This window comes from Heteronotia binoei, chromosome 3, assembly GCF_032191835.1.
Source record: "Heteronotia binoei isolate CCM8104 ecotype False Entrance Well chromosome 3, APGP_CSIRO_Hbin_v1, whole genome shotgun sequence".
Lineage (NCBI taxonomy): Eukaryota > Metazoa > Chordata > Lepidosauria > Squamata > Gekkonidae > Heteronotia > Heteronotia binoei.
Window position 1 is genome coordinate 159,255,464 of NC_083225.1, and position 21,647 is coordinate 159,277,110.

General features: G+C 41.0%; 1 protein-coding gene across 1 annotated transcript; it reads right to left on the reverse strand.

The window, feature by feature from the left end:
- Window positions 1–7,940: 7,940 nt before the first annotated feature.
- Window positions 7,941–21,381, reverse strand: MEDAG (mesenteric estrogen dependent adipogenesis). The gene is made up of 5 exons (XM_060234724.1): window positions 20,798–21,381; window positions 13,525–13,634; window positions 12,290–12,402; window positions 10,815–11,100; window positions 7,941–9,887 (listed from the first exon to the last, which is right to left on the reverse strand). Exons 1-5 carry the CDS (start codon window positions 21,088–21,090, stop codon window positions 9,781–9,783), a joined length of 909 nt encoding a protein of 302 aa, XP_060090707.1. The 5' UTR covers window positions 21,091–21,381; the 3' UTR covers window positions 7,941–9,780.
- Between the last annotated feature and the right edge of the window lie 266 nt (window positions 21,382–21,647).

The window sequence follows — 21,647 nt, forward strand, 5'->3', positions numbered from 1 at the left end:
CTGGGGTTCATATGGGGAGAGACGGTCCCTTAGGTAGGCTGGTCCTCGGCCATATAGGGCTTTAAAGGTGATAACCAACACTTTGTACTGGACTCGGTAGATAATTGGTAGCCAATAAAACCAACAAAGTTTTATTGAGAATGTTTAAAACTGTGGTGTTTGGTGGTACTTTGCTTTTCCTACTCATGGGACTCAAAGCGGTTATTTAGAGTTGCCAACCTCCAGGTAAAGCAGGGTAAAGGTACAAAAACCTCCGCGAAAACCAGCTTCAACAGTAAATAAATTTAAGTGTAATTTACAAAATACTTATAACACAACTAAATATATCAAAAGTGAAATAAATCACAATTTAAAGTGACAGAACACTTGTATCCATAGTACCTAAGTATTTAAGCATGAAATTTCTTGAACTGAAGATCCAGGCTGTGGTGAAAAAAGGTCGATATTCAAACGGAGTGGAACGCTCCAATCTTTCTGGTGAACAGATGAGCAGAATGATGTAATGCAGCAAGGCATCAGAATGTAACAGAGTTGCGCTATTCTCTCTGTTTCACATAGTGCTTCAACGAGCTTCAAGAGTACATTACTAAAATTCTTTCCTCGGAGAGCAATGTGTCAATATTCTGAGGTGTAATCCAGGTAAAGCCTGGGATTACAGTTGGGGCACTTTCACACATGCTAAATAATGCAGTTTCAATCCACTTCAGTGACCATCTGCAAGAGGATTTTGCATTTCATACATTAAAACCCAGTTGCGAAGCACACTGAAAGTGGATTGAAAGCATGTTGCTTAATGTGTCTCCAGACTACAGACATAAGTGCTGCTGGAGGAAATGGCAGGTTGAGAGATACTGCATCCCTGCTAAACCCCTTCCCCAAACTCTGCCCTCCCCAGACACTGTGCTCCCATATCCTCTGGAATTTCCCAAGCAGAAGTTAAATGCCGTTAAGTGGCTTACAAAATATAATTTAAATAGAAGCTGGAGGGGAGACCCACAATACTGCAAATCCTGAGCATGTCCTGGATCCACTGGCCTGGCTCGTTTGAGTTACAGGCTACAGGTCAGATGCTATGTGCCCTTTGGCTTGTACCTTCGACCATGCACAAGCCAAATACCTGCAGAAGAGGATGAATGGAAGCTCAGCCTAGATTTCATATAGCTAGTGCTGGAATCCCATCCTGTTGGGCTAAAGAAATAGGACTCAGTGCATTGAATTTGGCTTACCTCTCTCTTTGAGAGTCAGTAGGGTCCATCAACTAGAGGAGCATGGGTTTGAATTCTAATTCTGCAGGGGGGGCCCCACATTATCCCAATATGATGTTAAAAAGTCATGGAGGTATTATACTTAACAAGAGGGATAAAAATTAAATAAATATTGGCCACTTTTTAAGGGTCATGCTTTAAAAATGCTCTATGAGCAAAATCTGCTTGAATATTATTATTTTCTAAGGCATGGTTGGCTAATGTCAGCCCTGTTTGGATGGCATGGAGGAGACAGACATGCAGGGAGCTAGGATTGGTTGTAGGACTGGTTTGGCCAGTGAGAATACCCCTTCTCAGCCCAAAAGTTACATAGTAATATGACACACATACGGAATGTATTTAACTCTCACAATGTAGTATAAAATTCAAAACATATTCTTGAGTTGGATGTCGGCTGATTGTTGGAATGTAGCTGGCAGATGCTTTGAAATTCTATCTCCATTTCCTTTTAGTTACAACATTCCAAAAGCCTAAACCAAAGCTGGTACTCATGATTGACCTCACTATACCTCTTCACTGCATCATAATCACATAAGTATGCAAAAGAATGACTGTGTGGCTTTTTTCATTCATTTTGGAAAACAAGCTGTTTTTCCTTTGCCAAGCTGTTCCGTCTTGATGGATGATTAGGCTGGTGCTAGGCACTGCTACAGGAGGACCATGTTCCTTCCTCAGTATTCCCAACCCAGTGTTGGCACCTCTTTATTACAAGGGCACTTCTAGTGGATATGTCTCCTTTCCTCCCAACTTGTGGACAATCAGCCTTTTCCCATTCAGTAGTTTTGCTAGAGATGCTTCATTGACTAGGGCACATTTCAATAATCTCAGGTGCAAATTATTCTTTATAGTGCAGCTGCAACTTTGAAAATGACAAACCACTAAGGAGATTTGGATCTTTGTTCTGATAAAGTCAATTTTATCGGTTTGCCTCCCAAAGCCTCCAAAAGCACACAGTTGTATCTAACTTTTTTACTCTAGACTCTTGAGAAATGGTCAACTATTAGATTTTAGCTGGCAATGTTTGTTTTTTTTAAGAACAAGAGGCATCTAAGGACACAGAAACAAAAGTATGCTACAAATGTGACACATGGTGTACCAAGAATGTTAAGTATTATGCCAGTTACAGAATCCACTGAGCTGATTGCACTGCTGTTAATATCCATGAGCATTTTGATTTTGCCTCCCTAATAGAATAGTAGAATTAAACTGTAGTCATGTAGCCTGCAGTCATGGAAGTTACTTTTCCAGATGCTGCTAGAGCCAACCTGGGCTGCAATCTTTGACAGAAAGTTTCATGATGGAGGGGAAAAAGAGGTTCTTTGGCATTCAACGAGACTGATTGGGAACTGCTGTCTGATAACAGAAATACTCTTTAAAGAAATCATATAAGAAGCTCCAGCAATATTGTGAGGTGTTAGGAATCTTTCTTTGTGGCAGTGTGTCTCAATGTTGTAGTCATTTATAATTTGAACCAATGCACATATTAATGGCAGAATTCCAATCCATACAATATTTGCTACCCTAAACTGAAAGTGTTCAATTCTTTTTTAAAAAGACACTTTCAGCAGAAAGCCAACATTTTGAATCAACATTTCTGTTCTTATATCGCTTCCTATTTCTATCAAGTCTATTCTACCTCAGCATGTTTAGATTTTGGCTCCCACCAGGGAAGGCAGAAAGGGACAGGGAAAATTTACTTTAGAAGAGCATAAGAGCCCACTTGGATCAGATTCATTAATCCAACATCTTGTCTCACCCAGTGGCCAGCCATTTTCTCTGGAGGAACAAGAGGACATAGAAGCCAAGATCTTCCCCTGATGTTGCCTCCTTGGCTCTTGGATTCAGAGATTTAGTTTCTCTGAATGAGGTTCCATTCCACTGAAGTTACCATGGCTAGTAGCCACTGATAGACCTATCCTCCATTAATCTATCTAATCCCCCTTTAAAGCTGTCTGTTCCTGTGGCTGTCACTACATCACCTGGCAGTGAATTTCACATTTTAATCACTCTGTGTAAAGTAGTATTTCATTTTGTCTGTCCTGAATCTACTGCCCATGAGCTTCATTGAATGTCCCCAAGTTCTAGCATTTTGTTCTAGAACTTCTGTATACTTTTTCTCACTTCAGCCCCCATAAATTTCTTCATTAAACCTTGGCAGAGTACAGCTGCCACATTCTTAGCAGTTTCCCCCTCTTTGTAGCTATTGTCTCTTACCTCAACTAATTGCAGGGCTATTATTTCCACAAAGCTGCTTGGAGTATCCTGAAGAGGGTGCCATTTTGGTGGCACTATCACCCAGTGGCTTGGCATGGACTCCTGAATGTAGGCTGCAGCCATGACTGTGCCCGTCTTTTCCATGCCATCAGAACAGGGATGATATACATCCAACCCTGCCCTAGAAAAATCTGATGCCACTCAGTACAATTTTCCACACTTGAAGTTCACTTTATACTAACCAGCTACCCTAAGAATCAATATACTATGTTACCTTCTAAGATGGAAAACAGGATTTGATTTTCTGCTCCTTCACATGAAGCTTGCTGGGTGACCTTGGGCCAGTCACAGAACTCTCAGCTCCACCTATCTCACAAGGTGGGGAAAGGAAAGGTGGGTGCTTGTAGGCCACTTTAAGACTCTTTAGGGTAGAGAAAAGGAGGGTAAAAATCTCTTCTCTGAAACTGCTTCACTAAGCTCTCAGATTTTTTATAGACAACATTGCAAATGTGCTATAATCTCACTGATTCTGCCTGCCTAATCTGAAGGTTATTAGGCTTGTATGACATTTTCACATTGTATAATATAAATCACTGATGCTTCCACATCCTCCATGGCACTTTGTAGTAATGGAATATAGTAGTGGAGTGTCTCATTCTGGGCAGTCAGTCAAATATTGGATTAATCCTTTGGAAGAGGTGACTCACCATGGTAAAACATGTTTTTCTAGGGACATAATGTATCAGCCTGCTTCCTAGTGAACAAGCTGTACACTGTACTTTGTTACGGAACAGATGCCACTGGTTACTACATTTGCCCTGCACAGCAGTACAATTTCAGGGTCCTTTCTCCCCATCAGTGAGTGCAACAATCTTTACATTCATCATCATGTCGATAGAACTCAGGGCTTTTTTTGTAGCAGTAACTCCTTTGCATATTAGGCCACATACCCCTGATATAGCCAATCCTTCTGGAGCTTACAGTAGACCCTGCACTAAGAGCCTTGTAAGCTCTTGGAGGATTGGCTACATCACGGATGTGTGGCCTAATATGCAAAGGAGTTCCTGCTACAAAAAAAAGCCCTGATGGAATTTAATCCATTATTTAGATTTAGCGTCATTTGCCAAAACACGATTTAATTATCTGACAAGCACATCCATTGTATTTTCAGTTGGAGGTGTCAGTTGGAGAGCTCTTCAAAGAACTGGGTAATTGATGCCTCAGTATCAGAAGGACTCTTCACCCACCTTCTGTCTTCTGAATAGCATCAGGCTTTACAGTAAATAGAATGATTTTTGTACCTGTACCCCAGTGGGATCTTTGAGTGGGTTTGGCTTAAGAACATAAGAATCCTTCATAAAATGTTGGTGGAAAATTACCAAAGAATGTATTCAAATATATATGGAGATGTTGGAATTGGAACCTTCTATCCAGTGGAAAGATTTCAGTTTGGTGTAGTGGTTTTAAGTGCATGGACTCTTGTCTGGGAGAACTGGGTTTGATTCCCCACTCCTCCATCAATACCCATCAATATACTAGAATCCTAATGAATAGTTCCTTATCCAGAAAAATTGAGATTGCAAAAGGAACTCGACAAGGATGCCCAACATCACCATTATTATTTATTCTAGCAATGGAAATAATGGCCAATAAAATCAGATAGGATTACTAGAATAAACGAAGAATATAAGATGAAAAGCTATGCAGATGATGTTGTAACAATAAGATCTCATACCTCTTTGAAATACATAATGGAACAAATAAGTAGCTTTGGAACTTATTCGGAATACAAACTGAACAAAAAGAAAACCAAGATAATCTTGTTAAATCCAACCAATGACAAACAATAAGAAATACAGAAACTAACTGGATGCCTTGTAACCCCCCCCAAAAAATCAATAAAATATTTGGGCGTCAATATAACAGACAAAATAAAAATCTATATAAAAGTAATTACCAAAAAGTATGGACAAGCATCATTGAAGATCTGCAAAGATGAGACAACTGAAAAGTTCATGGCTAGGCAGAATCGCTGCCATCAAAATGAATGCCTTACCAAAACTGACTTTGTTTCAAATGCCGCCAATTGATATAGAAAAAAAGGGCACCAGATAACTATACAGCTATAATTTGGAATGGAGACAATGCATCTCTAACAGTATCTCCATATTCCTTCAAGGTAACATTGTTATTCTGTTGCAGCAAAGCCAAAAACAAGTCTTGAAGCTCCATAAAGGAAAGTTTTTGATACAGCATGAGCTTTTGCGTCTCACTATAGGATATAGCTATCCTGTCTCCAGCACAATGAAGTTTTCAACATTTCAACTTTTTGTGCAGGAAACCAGTGCTACCAGATAAGTTTTAGCTCTCCCTCTGCGGTCAAATCAAAAATTTGATGGCGCTCAAGCCTAATGACCCCTCCTCTTAGCACTTTGCCTTGACTTCCCCCATTACTGCACAGAACTGAGCTTCCTGTGCCTTCACTGACTACCACAGCAAGCTGGCTTCCTCCTGCTACCCAATTATCTTCAGTTTTGACTTCATTCAGGCTAGATTTGCACTCAGTTGCCCTAAGCAGAAGAAATCTGCTTTTGAAAAAACCTTTAGAGATAACATGTTTTAGAGGCATCACACACACTGCTTCTTGGATCCAAGAGACAGTTTCTGCATGCCTATGGCACATCTAGTGAGATCTGACCGCCCCCCCTCCATCCCCACTTTGAACTGCCGTGCTTTTGACTCACCCCACTCAAATCACATCATAAACCAACAGCATGGAGACCTGTCATACACACTTCCTTAGGCATACAGAGACCATGGTGATGTTTTGAAGGCTGTTTGTTGTTTGAACAGACTGTTGACTTGTTTGTAGCATAACAGCTAGGTTTATATACTGAACACTTTCCTACTAACTAGTTCCTCGTTTATAGTGTTAAAACAATTTTATTTGGTAATATATTATATTTCTTGCATCATTAATAACTTCTTTTATCTATCCCATATATTACTTTCTACCCACCCCTCCCCCCGTTACTTGACCCCCTCTGGTGTTATTTACTTAAAGTACTAATGTTTAAAGGTACCCTTAATAAAAACAAATTAATATTGTTTTCCAAGACTTAATCATTATCAAAAATTGTCCAATGTCCTTTTATTTTCCACCCTTTTTCTACATATCTTCTGAACTTCTTCCACTCCATCTTAAAAACTTCTAAATCATAATCGCTTAAAATTCTTGTTAATTTGTACATTTCACTCCATGTCATAACTTTTACAATCCAATCCCATTTCTCTGGTATTTTTTCTTGCTTCCACAACTGCGCATATAATGTCCTAGCAGCTGAAAGCAAGTACCAAATTATAGTTCTATCTTCTTTTGGAAAATTTTCAATTTGTAATCCCATTCCCAACAGAAACGTCTCTGCTACTTTCTTAAATCCATATCCCAAGAGCCTAGAAATTTCTTGTTGAATCATCTACCAATACTTTTTTGCTCTTTCACAAGTCCACCACATATGGTAGAAAGAACCTTCATGTTTTTTACATTTCCAACGTCTGTCTGGCATCTTATTATTCATCCTTGCCAATTTCTTAGGAGTCATATACCATCTATACATCATTTTAAAACAGTTCTCTTTAATACTATGACACGTCGAAAGCTTCATAGAATTCTTCCACAAATATTCCCAAGTTTCCATCTGTATTTCTTTATTTACATTAATTGCCCACTTAATCATTTGAGATTTCACTACTTCATCTTCCGTAGACCATTTTAAAAGTAATTTATATAATTTTGAAATTAATTTTTCGTTGTCTCCAAGCAGAACTTTTTCCATTTCTGTTTGCTCTTTTCTTATTCCTTCAGTTGTAATGTCATTCTCCACCAAGCTCTTTATTTGTTGCATTTGAAACCAATCATATTTATTGTTCAGCTCTTCAGCAGTTTTCAATTCTATTTTGCCACTTTGTATTTTTAATAGTTGATTATGTGACAACCACTTTTCTTCACCCATCTCAGCTGTTATTTTTATCACTTCTGCTGGCACTATCCTAACTAGTTCCTCGTTTATGAGCTGCATCAACTCCTTCAGAATGCATCATGGGACTTACAGGGGAAATGGTGACCTGAACAGGACCCTTCTTAAAGGTCCCAGACTTAACCTTGTTGTAGGGCACACTGCACCAGGAGAGAAGAACTTACCTTTCTGCCCTCACCTCCCCCCCGCGGGGGAGACTCAACTAACAGGGGAAGTGGGGCAGGGGGGCTGATTTACCAAGGCCCACTGGATTTTGATACCACCAGGCTTTCTGCCTTTAAGGTCAGCCCTTCCCTGCCTTTGTTTCTTCTTTAAAGTATTTATAACAATGAATCTTGTTTCTTACCACCTAGCACTTTAGTACATACTGTGTGGCTACCTACACCACTGTAAATCCATGTAAAACAAAAAAGAAGATGACATCTATATAAAGTCTCCCTTTATTGATGTTCTACAAAGTATATATTACAAGGCACAGAATAGGCTATTGTGTTTATATAAAGTGACTTTGCCAAGTATATTCAAATATATTGCATACTTTAAACATTCTAAATGCACTCACTCAATAGGGTCATGGGAAAAATGAACACAACTGTTGCTGGATTCATTTGTTCCACTCATGCATTCCACCTTCCAGACAAGCAAGGTCAAAAGGTAGTTTTTTTTAAAAAAAAATTGTGCAGTAATAAACTTAATAAAGTTATACAAAAATGGTGTTTGTATGTCATGGTATGGGTTAAGGTTAAAAATACCCTTTCTATAGAAACCTCTTTCTGTATGTTATGTTGCCTGTTCCAGTTTGGAAGATGTAAGTACACTATGGAGTTTTAGTGTGAAACCTCTTAGGACGTCTGGAGTTAAAATTCTTTAGACTCAATTAATCTTAGAGTCATGGTCGGCACTTATGTGCTCCAAATTACATTATTATCCCTTTTCTTTCGACATTTGTTTCCAGATACGTGGCCCTCCTACATGTGCAGGGTGTTCCCATCACCCCAATGAGAGTGGCAATTCTTCAAAGTGTAGAGTCAAAAAAGCAACTGAGTCAGTTAGCTCTTGGGACAGTACAGCTGTTTTAAATACAGTGATGTGTATGCTAGGGGCAATTTAGTACTTCTAAAAATCCATCCTGTGTGTACTTATACCACTACCAAGCAGTTAGGAAAAAGGAGGCAAACTGTCCCAAGTACTACATACAACTGAAGGGGAAAACAGAGGTTTTCTAAGGTAGGTACACAGCCACCAGGGCTGTATCCTTGCCCACAATGCCACATCTCACACCATGCCAAATAAGGCTGATTTATACGTTACATATTGCTCTGTCCACTTTTCTCACTGCTTCCAAAAGACAGTAGTACCATTAATCTCATAATAATAAGAGTATCCTTTTAGAAAGGATTGCTGTAGCACTCTCTACCCTGTATGACATGACATCATGTAGTAACATAACAGTAAATGCTATCTGTTACCATGAGGTTTTTTTTTAAAGAAGTACATTTAAGAGCTACCATAATTAGGGTTGAAGCATGAGATCAGTACAAACTAGGCTGCAGTACTGGTGGAATAAGGCATAATTTTGCAGAGGCATGATTTGCAGAATCAAGACTTCCATAGTTGGTCATTATTTCACATTTAGTCAAGCCTAGATCAGAATTTGGACCATAGATTAGAATCTTTCCAGGACTGGGAACAGCCACACACCTGGGCAACAAACTAGTTTTTGAAGTGCCATTTAAAAGTGCTTGGGCACAAAAGTTCTTCCACCATTTAAAAGACTGCAGTAAATTTAGCTTGTAAGAATTATTAGAACCGACTTTTTTAACAGAAAGGCTATTAAAGGACTTCAATTGGTTTTTAAAACCAGTATCAAGCACAATTCTAGCAATGATAAAATCAACTGGTTACTGCTTGCAGTTTCAAGAATCTCTTTAAAACTTGGGAATTGATATTTTAATCACTGTAATCAGTTCTTTGGATCTACATGCAAGCGGAACTTTTCTCAAGAAATTCCTAAAATGTACAAACAGCTTTTAATGCTGAGAGTGAACTCTGGAGGTGCCAGATCTTCTCTAAGATTTCTCCTCAAGCAAAGAAAATGGTTGGAATGCAAAAGCCTTCTATTTTAGGCAACACACAAAAGAGAACAAAATTTCCTTTTGGTAACTCCTTGTGTTCCTGCAATAAACATGGTCCACCGTTGTGTATTCCCTTCTTTATCCAACGCATCTCTTCCACTTATGCAAACCTGACTGTTGTGTCTTCAATCAGTCTTCAGGCTCCTGAATTGCTGAAATTGTCCAGACTGTGAAAGGTGACTCCATGAAAGATGACTGTGGTGTCAAATTGCTGTTGAACACATCATCTACTGAAGCTACAAGAAAACATAATGAATGAACTTAACACAGATGTCAAGAGATCCTAAAGCAAAAGTAGGAGTGGACTGGAATGCCAAAAAGGGCCAAGGAGAAGCCCACTCCCCTCAGCCAGCCTCCACTTCTCAACAGAGAGGGGAGGGAAGAAAACAGCTGCTCCCAGCCACTTCACATGGGGTAGCTGCCTTCTCCTGAGGTGGGGGGGGAGGTCACGAGCTTGCTGAGACAGAAGCAGCAACTCCCACCTGCCCACTGTTGAATGTTGGATGCAAAGAATGGTGATGACATAAAAAAGGAAGTCTTTGAAGATGAAGTGACTTCCTAAATCCCGCAAATGCAAGAGAAACCAAGTTCCTGCCTAACAAATATATGATTAAAGCCCTAATCTGTGACAGTTTACTCATAATTAAGTCCTACTCTGTTCAGTGGGTCTTGCTCCCAGAAACCTGTGCACAAGATTGCAGCTTTAGTAAAACATCTTCATTAAAAACAATTTACATTCTACAAAGCTTGCAAGGTGCTATACAACCAAGCAGCATCTGAGATCAGGACTACTTACAAAAGCATCAAGTTAAATCATAAACACATGAAACTGCCTTATACTGAATCAGACTGTTGGTCTGTCAAACTCAGTACTGTCTACCAAGACTGGCAGTGGCTCTCCAAGGTCTCAGAATTAGGTTTTTCATATCACTTACTGCCTGGTCCTTTTCAGCTGGACATTCTGGGGATAGGATCAGAGACCTTCAGCATGCCAAGCAGATGCTCTACCATGGAGACCACAGTCCCTCTCCACCCTTTAAGTTTTACTGTTAAAATCCTTTTAGTCTTACCATTTGCACTTTTCTGTCCATCTTATTTTTTCCTTTTATCAAACATTCTACAAAACTTAAGCCATGCTTGTCACAGATAAAGCATCAACTTACTTCTGGAGGCAACACTGAACTTTCTGTCTGAAAAGCTGTTTGAACGTAGATTAGGTTCACTCATTTTATCCAGAAACTTCGTTATCATTTCCTTCTTCTCTGTATTGGTACTTGACAAATTAAGAACTTTGCCTTTCACTGAGACGGTGTTTTTGCTGATTCCAAACCAATAAAAGAAATCAAATAACGCATCAGATTTAAACTCATAGGAAAAGCTCAAGTTCTCCCCATTAACCAGATGGGTTCCTGAAGGAAAGAATTTCTTTACAGCATCTTGAAAATCAAACTGTAAAAAGGGAGAAACAAACAGAAAGAAATTAAAATATATTTAAAATGGCAGTTATGAACAGAGACCTTCCACTGTATCTAGTTATAAAATAAAGAGTTAGACCTCAGACTACTTATCAGTACTACAGATTTATAGACTATTGTTTCAATAGTATTTGGGTTGCAATTCTAACTAGTAAAGACTTTATCTGAACAAAATGCTACTTAAAGCTGGAGAAACACCATTTGCTTACCCCTTCAAAAGCCCAGTCAAAGTAAAAAAAAAAAAAGACATACCCTGCACTTTAGAATATATCATATTTTAAAGAATGGAAAAATGGCTTAAAACAGGGGTGTCAAACATGCAGCCCAGGGCCCGAATCAGGCCCTGGGAGGTCTCCTATTAGGGCCCTGAGCAACTGGCTGTCATCTGCTTCCTTCTCACTCTCTCTTGCTTCCTTCTGTGTCACAGCTTGCTTTGCCAGGCTTGCTCATTCACACAGGGGCTGTAGAGCAAAGCCTCTATTTTCTCCATTGGCTGAGGCTCCTCTCTGCTATGTAATCTGAAATACGAACACATGGCCTGGCCCGACAAGGTCTCATTTAAGTCAGAGCCAGCCCTCATAACAAATGAGTTTGACACCCCTGTCTTAAAATCTACACTCTAGGATGGCATTGTGCAGTATTAAAACTGCTAGAGCCCCAGGTTTCAGAATTACAGAAAAATGCACACAAAATATGTTTAACCTCTAATGTTCTGCTGAAATTAACCTTAAAACCAGTTTTTGATGCTAATTTTGGTGCCAATCCCAGAATAGCCAGTGTATTGTTCAGAGCTACAATCATGCAAGCAGCAGCTCTGTGCTGCTGAATCTGGATCTAGTATATTTGCAACTACATGTAGAAAAACTTTTATCGTCCTACAATTATCTCCATTGCTTTTTGACTGGAGGTCAGCATTTTATAAAGCAGCCTCAGATAAAAGCAAGATTTCCAAAGAGCAAAATACGATCTGCAATTCAGTACCTCATATGTTCACTTTTTGACTGTATTTTGGAATTTATGGTGGTACAGATACTAGCTCAACAGAAAGGATTGCTTTGCAAGTTCAGCCCTATAATCACTGTCTTTTGCCCAGTTAGTTAGATAACAATGATATGAAATGATGAATGAACTTCTGCAAGCTAACAACACCCTGCGTGACTCACCTTAAGTTTGTAGCTTTCTCCAAGGACAGAGGATATAATGTTGTTCATGCCATTCTCTATCTGTCTTCTCATTTTAGGGTGCCGAGTGTTCACAAGCAAAGCGTATGTTTTTTCTAGTGATTAAGGGGAAATTGTTATTACTTTTTTTAAAAGACAAAAGCAGATATGAGCATTATAAGGTTTCAGATAATATACTCAAATTTAAGCAAATAACAGTTTGGTGAAGCTAACTTTTTTTGCTGGTTCCATTAGTCTTCAAAATTTTCATAGAGGCCTGGGAGTTATTTTAATGCATATTGATACAGATGAGACAAGGTGAGCTGATAGTTTATATATAAACTAGATCATTGACCTTTTGATGTGCTTTACACCAGTAGACTTAAACTTTTCTAAACCCAGAAAACACTTTTAGCCACCAGATACGGGACCTACACAGCTTCAAGCCTATGATACCACCCATGTGACAGAAACAAGAACAAGAACACCAGAGTTATGACCTCACTGGTGTCCAGACCAGTGTTCCCTCTAAGCTGAGTTAGTGTGTGCTAGCTCACAATTTTTTAGCCTCCAGCAGTTCACAACTTTAGTCCCAGTAGCTCACAAAGTAGAATTTTTGCTCACAAGACTCCACAGCTTAGAGGGAACACTGCTTCAGACCAAAACCATGAGTAGCTGACCAACTGATCCAGAAACAGGAAACACGAGCTGAACACCAGGTAGCATACCCTAGTGAAGATCAAGCTAAGGGTCAGAGATATGTACACTGAAGGGATGAGATGATCAGACAGGCAGAGGTGGGAACTGCTTGTGCTTTCCTTGGGAGGGGGCAAAAACAATGAAAAGCTTATTCTGGATATGCATACCATGCCGCAAAAATGTGGAAAATTGAGTGATATGAGTGGTCGGCCAAGGCAGGTTGCAGAAGAGAAGGCTTAGGAGAGATTTTTGTGGGAAGACTGAATGAGGCCAGCAAATGTAGTGTGCAAATGCAATGATGTCTGCTGCAGAGGGATGTTTCACAAACCAGTACAAAGGAGACCATTTTTACATGCAATGTTACAGACTCAAAACAGCCATTTTTCAGCAACACCACCCCAACACACTGTATTAATTTTAAAAGGCATAAATGTTCTGAATTCAATTATGCCAGTTTATACCAGTTTATATTTAGTGTTTTAAGCTAAAAAAAGAAATCCCAACATATGCATTTTAAAATGAAGTTTATTCACACTTACCTTTTGAAGAATTATATTTTGTTCGGACATTAACAAAGAATACCAGTGGATGGCCCAGTATAGTCTCTCGATAGTTTTTGTAGTCATAGTGGGTGTTGAGCTCTATGTGCCTATTCAGGAGAATAAGCATTTTGATTGTAAGTGAAAAGTATTATTCATGGTTCCCTCATAAAGTAAACCATTAAAAAGCCCAGAAATATACAAGCCAACAGGTTAACTCAACTTCTATAAATATTTTAAAAATAAAACTGTTAACTATCATACTGTTTATCTGCAATGTTGTTGCTGGTTAAAAAAAAGAAAAAGGAAATGGAATCTCCTTGTGGCAAGTCAACCCTTGCCACATGATGGACTACTTTGTTAAGGGGCTACCGTAGCAGCCCCGTGGCGCAGAGTGGTAAAGCAGCAGTACTGCAGTACTGTGGTCTGAACTCTCTGTTCACGACCTGAGTTCAATTCCGGCAGAAGCTGGATTCAGGTAGCCGGCCCAAGGTTGACTCAGCCTTCCATCCTTACGAGATCGGTAAAATGAGTACCCAGCTTGCTGGGGGGAAAGTGTAAAAGACTGGGGAAGGCAATGGCAAACCACCCCATAAAAAGTCTGCCGCGAAAACATTGTGAAAAGCAACGTCACCCCAGAGTTGGAAACGACTGGTGCGTGCACATCGGGCCTTTTCTTCTTTCCTAGCTACTTCTGTTTAAAAACTATTTAAGTGCAGCTCACTTTGTTAATTTACACTAGAATTGAAATGTCTGGCAGTGTAGGCATTTAAGTTCTGGACTGGCAAAACTGTACCGACTGTTAACTGCTTATGTGCTTACTTCTGCAGTCTCTATGTTTGTTCAACATGTATATCTATAGAAGGTATACTATTACAAACATACTTCAGATCTCCTCTAGAGTGGAAAGAGGTTAAAGGGTTGCCCTGAGGTTCTTACTGTTTTAGAGAAAGACTGTTCAAAACAGGAGACTCCATCATTTGTAGTACAGTACAAGCCAAAAATCACAGTTCCTTCAAAGAGCAGGCAATTGCCATCACAAAAGGCAACCTGGTTCCAGCTGGCTCACATTCATTATGGGTGACCTTTAGCCAACAGCCTCAGTGCTTTTTCTCCCTTCTGAAAGAAAACTGCAAGTGGAACTACTCTGTGGCCTCAATGCAAGGCTACAAGTTTAAGAAAAATTTCACCAACCCAGACTTTGTATTACTTTTTTTTTGCCTGCAAATGGCATTTAGGTTAATGACTTCAAGTGCACATGAAATAGGACTACCTTTGTCCAGTGTCCATTTCATAAGAGACCCAACCCAAAATTCCACAACATCCAGAAAACAAGAGTCCAATTTTTCTTTGAAGTAGCTAGTCTGCACCATTAAGTGAGGAACTGCCTTGCCACATCTCCTATTTTGAAGGCCTTCCTTTTCAGTTTCGCAATTTGTAAAAACAAAAACAGTACCATAAAATGAGTATTACATGTGGTTAAGGATGTGTCACCTTTTCCCTTTCTCTATCCATGTGTTCCAGAACTACTTCTTCAGCAATGCTGGAACTTGAACATCACCCTGACCACTTCCTTTGGAGTAGTTCCAGATAAGTAAAAAAAGACAAAGTTGATTTTGCTTCTAGCCAAGCAGTTTGGCTAAACTAGTTTGAGAGTTAGGTTAGTTAATTTTAGACCACTTTTACCCCAAGACATGATAAAACACATTTGAGCCCCTTACCCTCTGCTGCACTACATGTAGTCTTGAATTAAAAGATATCCAGAATCCTCTAATTTAGATATTAGGGCTAGGATCCAAAGACTTGTGCACCTAGTTACCCTGTGCTCCTGAGAAATAGTAGCCTTCTGTGAAATGACATCTCTTTTTTGACAAGAAGGACCCCTTCTTTAGTTCACTGGTCAGCCTGAGAGGCCTTGCTTCTGTCTCAGATGGATAAAATGAAAATGCCACACTACAGATCCCTCCCATGATGTTTCAAGGATCAGAACATCGGGTTCTTTCATGCAACCCAAAGTCTCTCCCATTGCCCAAACAGCACAAAGATTGCCATGCTACAATGGATGTGGCACAGTGGATGCTGCACTACCTATGAGCCCCTTGGGAATTTCACTACCAGTTTGGAATATGGTACTGTGATGTTCTCTTGAAAAGCCAAAAAAGTTCACAGCACTAACTATATTTTAAATCCCTGCCTATAAAAACATACATCAACAAATTAACCATATATTAAATCATTTTTAAAACCTCATAAATATTATAAACATGTAGAGCTCTGCAGTAATTTAAAAAACTGACTTGGATTAAAACATTTCAAGAACTGTTTCACAAGAAACATGTACAGTTTGTCTCAAAAATTACTACTGTTAGCATTTCATCCCATGCCTTTGTTCAAGCAAATATAAAAGGCTGAGAAGCACTAAGGTTGCATGAAATGCAAAAAAAATTGCTTGGCTTACATAATTAGATCAGTTAAACACCAGGGTGGAAAGCCCATTCAGCTACTTCTACAAACACATTATAACATTTGTTAAGACAAGGTTGTTTTTCTGCCAGACCAATTTTACTCAATTTCACACTATGTGAGCTTCTAATCTTGCAAATGCTCTACCATTTAGGTGAACATATTCCACTTAACGGCTAACATCCTACCCACCTTCCAGCTATTACAGCTACTACAGTTTTAAAATTATAATTGTTAATGTACTACAGAGGCACACAGAAGCATAGAACAGCCAGATTCATTTTCTACCACAGCTGATGTGGCTTCTGGAACATGGCAGCAGGGAAGGATACAAGACAGAGGAAATGTGGAATGGGTGGGACAGCAAATGCATATGCTCATATGAGTCATTGTTCTGACTAACCACTGTCAAGTTGTTTGTTCTCCGAAAAAGAGATTAATTTGCAGTGTGAGGTACAAATTAGCCCATGTTAGAACTGTGTACAGTTTCTTAAACTGATGTTGGTTGACTAGCTTGTAAGCACAAGGCTGGGAACACCAAACTTCTTATAGTTTTTGGCACTGTTAACTAGAAAGGCAAGGTGATAAATTTTGCATTCAGACCTGAAAATGTTAAAACCAGTAACCACCATGAAGGTGTTTCTAGTGTGTGTGTTTTATTTTTAATTATTTTTTCTTCCAGTGCTTGAATTTCAAGGGAAAAGGTAAGACTACCCCTAAAGAAATCCACATATGCTCTGGATCTTGTGAACCATAACTCACTGCAACTTTTGCTGAAGTAATCAAACATGTATTTTTAGTCCAGCCCTCTGGAGTTAAGAGTCTGTTGCAATGCATCATCCTTTCCCCATCCATCCTACTGCACTAATATTTACACCTTCAAAGATCAATACCATGAGGACTGTAGAAAGACCCTGGGGATATATCAGTACATTGAGGTGGGGAATCACTCATCATCATAAGGAGTTATGTGCATGCTATTCTAAGAATGCTTTCCTGGGAGTAAGTCAAGACTTAATTAGACTTCAGCAGGATTCAAAGCAGGCCTGTTTAGGACAGCACTCAAAGTCTCCCTGTACCAATCAGGCTGCAACATTGCAGTCTAGCAATGGGTGAGGGAGGAAATGAATGATTTGATCCACCACACATGCATCAATGTAGTAAAAAGCTAAATATCTTCCAGAAAAGCTAGACAGATGGAACTAAAGGAAGTAGATAGCTCCAAATTTTGTTCCTAATTTAGAGGGCCCCCCCCCCAAAAAGATGTCATTTGCCTGTTTTAAGACACTACTCTCTCAAAAGAGTGCTTAAAACTTCCTGCATGATTTATATTAACTAAATCTGGATTTCCTCCAAACAACAGACATAGCCAGACTTTGATTAACTGTTCAGTGTGAAGCTGGGAGTTTGCAAAACCAATCAGTTGAAAAGCCTTTGCAGCAAAGGTACTTCCCCCTAAAATTCCCTACATGGAACGTGTCTTTTTATACAGTGATCAGCCAAAATCAGCAGCAATAATCTGTTAAAGAATCCTTCATACCAGAAGCCAAATTTAAATGTACTCCCAACCTTAAGAGCCCTGTGGCGCAGAGTGGTAAAGCTGCAGTACTTCAGTCTGCTCATGACCTGAGTTTGATCCCAGCAGAAGCTGGTTTTATGTAGCCGGCTCAGGTTGACTCAGCCTTCCATCCTTCCAAGGTCGGTAGAATGAGTACCCAGCTTGCTGAGGGGAAAGTGTAGATGACTGGGGAAGGCAATGGAAAACCACCCCGTAAAAAGTCTGCCGTGAAAATGTTGTGAAAACAACGTCACCCCAGAGTCGGAAACGACTGGTGCTTGCACAAGGGACTACCTTTACCCTTTTTTTACTCCCAACCTGCTCAAGATAACATTATCAGGCACTGCCTCACACCTTGCTCTAGTTCTGTAAGCAGCACCTAGTTCCAGGGTGGCACACTCATCTGAAGATTTCTTTCCTGCTAAATCTTGCAGCAAGAAAACACAGAGCAACTGAACTGTTAGTTCCAGCGGTGAAAGAGTCTCATCCCTGCAATTAGATTTGCAAAGAGGCCAAGCCTCATTTTATGGGACAAGAGACAGCAAAATCCAGAGGGCAAATAGTCTCTTTGAAAGATAGATGGCACACCCACATCACTCATCATATAAACAAAGTCTAAATAGTGTTGAGATGACACATCAGATTGTGTATTTTATACCCAAGAGAGGACAGTGAGTGTTTTCAGGGCTTTTCTCTGAGGAATGAGGAAAGCAATGCTACAAGGAAAAAAAACACTCCAGGCAAGCCCCATGGCCATTCTCTTCTAACCTCAGATAAATCCAATCCAAACATCCAATCCAAATGCCCAGATAAAATAAGAATTGGCTGCAGTTATAACCTGACTCCTTTACCAATTAGGTAAGAGGCAAAACCATATGAATTTATTTTCTAAAAAATGGTCTCAAAAAGAATTAGAATGATTGGATATTAAGAGTTTCACATTACTGACCAAAGTTACAATTCTGTGCACATTTCTTGGAACTAGGCAGCACTGAGCACCATGGGACTTATTTCTTATAGTAAACAGACCTATGGCAGCATTCAGCAAGAGATAGACTATCTCAGCTATGAACCTGGCATTAAGCACACTTCTCTCCCTCCATATCAGCTCACTTTTGATTGCTCATCTGTAAAAAGGGAATGATAATGCTGGCCTAGTCTGTAGTATGGGACTAAAGAGGGTTAGTGTGTGAACTGTTTTGGTCATTGTAAACTACCATTAAATGCTTATTACTATTATTTCTCATATCCTGGATTCAAGCAATCATTAAATCCCAACTCATATAGAGCCACATTTACAGGAGGGTAGAAAGGCTGCCAAACAGGGGGCTTCAGGGCAGCTATTTTGGAGCAATTAAAAAGCAGAACAGGTTGAAAATGCAGTAACCCAAAGGGATGACAATCTTACGCTAGATTTATTTTTTAAGCCATTCCCCCCCCTTCATTTGGTATCACCTAATTGCATTTCATTATTTTGCACTTCCAAATATCTCAGGACAGGGGGGGCCAAACTTGCTTAATATAAGAGCCACATAGAATGAAATCAGATGTTTGAGAGCCACAAGATATGAACATCAGATGAGAACTGCAAGGCAGGCAGGCAAATATATGGGGAAAGGAGGGAGAGGGTGGAAAGAAAACAACTTTAATTTTAAATGCATTTTCCAAGCCACCAGCTGGTTTGGAGAAGTGATTTAAAGAGGCAAATGCTTTCTCCAAGCTAGCCGATGTGGCAGTGGGGGCTTTGAAAGCCACACAATATGTGTGAAAGAGCCACATGTGGCTCCCGAGCCACAGTTTTGGCCACCCCTGAATTAGGATATTGGAGGGGAGACAACTCCCAACTCTTTTAGGTGACTTCTTCAGTATACTTCAGCAATTCTTCCATTTAATCACCACCACAGCAGTCTGCCTGGATTCACCAACAACAAAAACATTCCACAAGGGAAAAGAATTGAAAGGAGTGTCAAATCAAATGGTTTGCTCAGGCATGGCCAGCATTTGTGCCCAGACACTGCAGAATGGAAGATCACTCATGGCACATTTACAGATATAAATACTGCCTTGCAAGACTACCAGAGCAAGGGCTGTCTCAATTAAGCAAACCAGCCAGATGGCCCCAGGAAGCTTTAAAAAGACAGAGAGATCACAATGAATGAACTGGCCATTCCCTGTGGTTTCCATCCTGCACCTGATCACCAGAGACATAAGAAAGCTACACTGAAATAGGAGAGCTATTGCAATATGTTCACACAACTTGGTGAAGCATGTTGTCAAATTTTTGAAAAGTATTGAGACTGCAGGGTAAACGGACTCTTCACAAAACGGTTCCCACCGCAAGCCACCATTTTGCTGGCCCAACACATGCTGGTCTTCCAAGACGAGCTTCTTAGAATTCTCACCTACAAGACACCCATCATCTTTTGCACTAGCTAACTCTTCACTGGCAAGTAACCTCTTGCCAGTTTCTCTATGACTTTGGAAAGGGGAAGAAACTCACTTTTGCACATTCACATGCTTCGTTTTTATTTACTTCATTTACATCTTATTATTCTTGCCCATGGACCCAAAGTAGCTTGCATTCTCCTCCCCTCCATTTTCTAGAGCCAATTCTTACAGGGCAATCCTAAGGATACTTTTCTGGGAGTGAATACAGCAGGGTAGGTCGGATTAGATCCGCCTATTAACACACCTCTCTTAGAATACTGGCCTTGGGGAAAGAAAGGAAAAAGTACACAGCAAACGCAGCCTTAATCTTCACTAAGGCCTAAGGGGCAGCCTAAACTGTGCAGAGGGGAGGTATTTGTGTTGTTAACACAGTGTTAAAACTACACTTGAAAAAGGCAACCGAGCATCCTACTCACTTCTCAAAGGGGAACAATTTTTTACACCGCTGCCTCGAAACAGTCAATAACGCTTTGACCAAATACTTGCCGGTTGCAAGGAGTCAGCCCCGCTTCCGGCCCAAGAATTTGGGACGCGGGCCGTTAAACCAACTTTCACCTGTATTTTCCAGAGGGAGGAACTCCAGCGGCTCTTCCCAGCTGCGCAGCAGACAGAAACTCACCAGGTGGTGCAGTTTGTCCAGTGATGAAGGCGGAAGGCTGCACTTGCCCTAGAAACTGAACAGGGGGGCGAAACTGGCCCGCAGACCCCACCACCGCGCGCGCGCGCACACACACACACACAGGCGAGGCATTTTTAGAAAAGCAACAGGCGGCTCTCCCTCCTGTGGATCCCTAGAGAGGTTACCTCTTGAAGTAGCCGGTGAGACGGCAAAGGCGCTGCCCGTCCACGTAGAGGGAGCCGTCGCCGATCACGATGAAGCCCCCGCCGGGCCGGTGACTGGAGGGGTTCAACACGGCCATCGTGTCTCCCTGCAGCTGGAAGGAGTTGGACTGCAGGAGCAGCAGCTGCCGCAGCGGCAAAAGGGCCATCTCGCAGTTGCACGTCCGCAGGCTCTGCAGCTCCCCCGACGAGACCGAGGTCAAGCTGGGCCGGGCCGAGCCTCCCGCGTTGCAATCGGAGCTGCTCCAGACAGCCATGGCGTTTGCAGGGAGCGCGGAGAGGCAGCGACGCTGTTAGGCGCCTGAAGTGGCCGGCCGGGCTGGCAGTGGCGAGAGAGAGGCGCTCGAAACCGCAGCTCCGCCTCCAACCCGCGAGACAACTCTGAGCGAAAGAGGAGGGAAGAGCCCGCCAGGCTTTTATAGGCCCCCTTTCCTCGCTTAGTCTCAGCGGGCGGAGAAGAGCGCCGAACTTCTCCGAGAGCCTCAAACTCTGCAACTTGGCCGCAGACGCTCTCCAGCCGCCCCCGCCTGCTGCAAAGGGGTGGGGGTGGGGGGTGCGCTGCTGATTCCCTTGCTTCTCCCTGGCGCCCTCGAGTCATTCCCCAGCACGGATTTGCCATCGTATCCACATGCAGTTGCATTATGAAAATAGTCCCGGCAAGATAAACAGGCAGGGGGGTAATACTACAAGCCTGTTACAGGCCGTCCTGCGCATGTAATACTAGCCTTAACGTCAAGCATGCAACACAGAAAAGTTACCCCCATAAATGCAATGTTTCGTTCACACGTTCACTTGGCAGTCATATGGTAAGTGT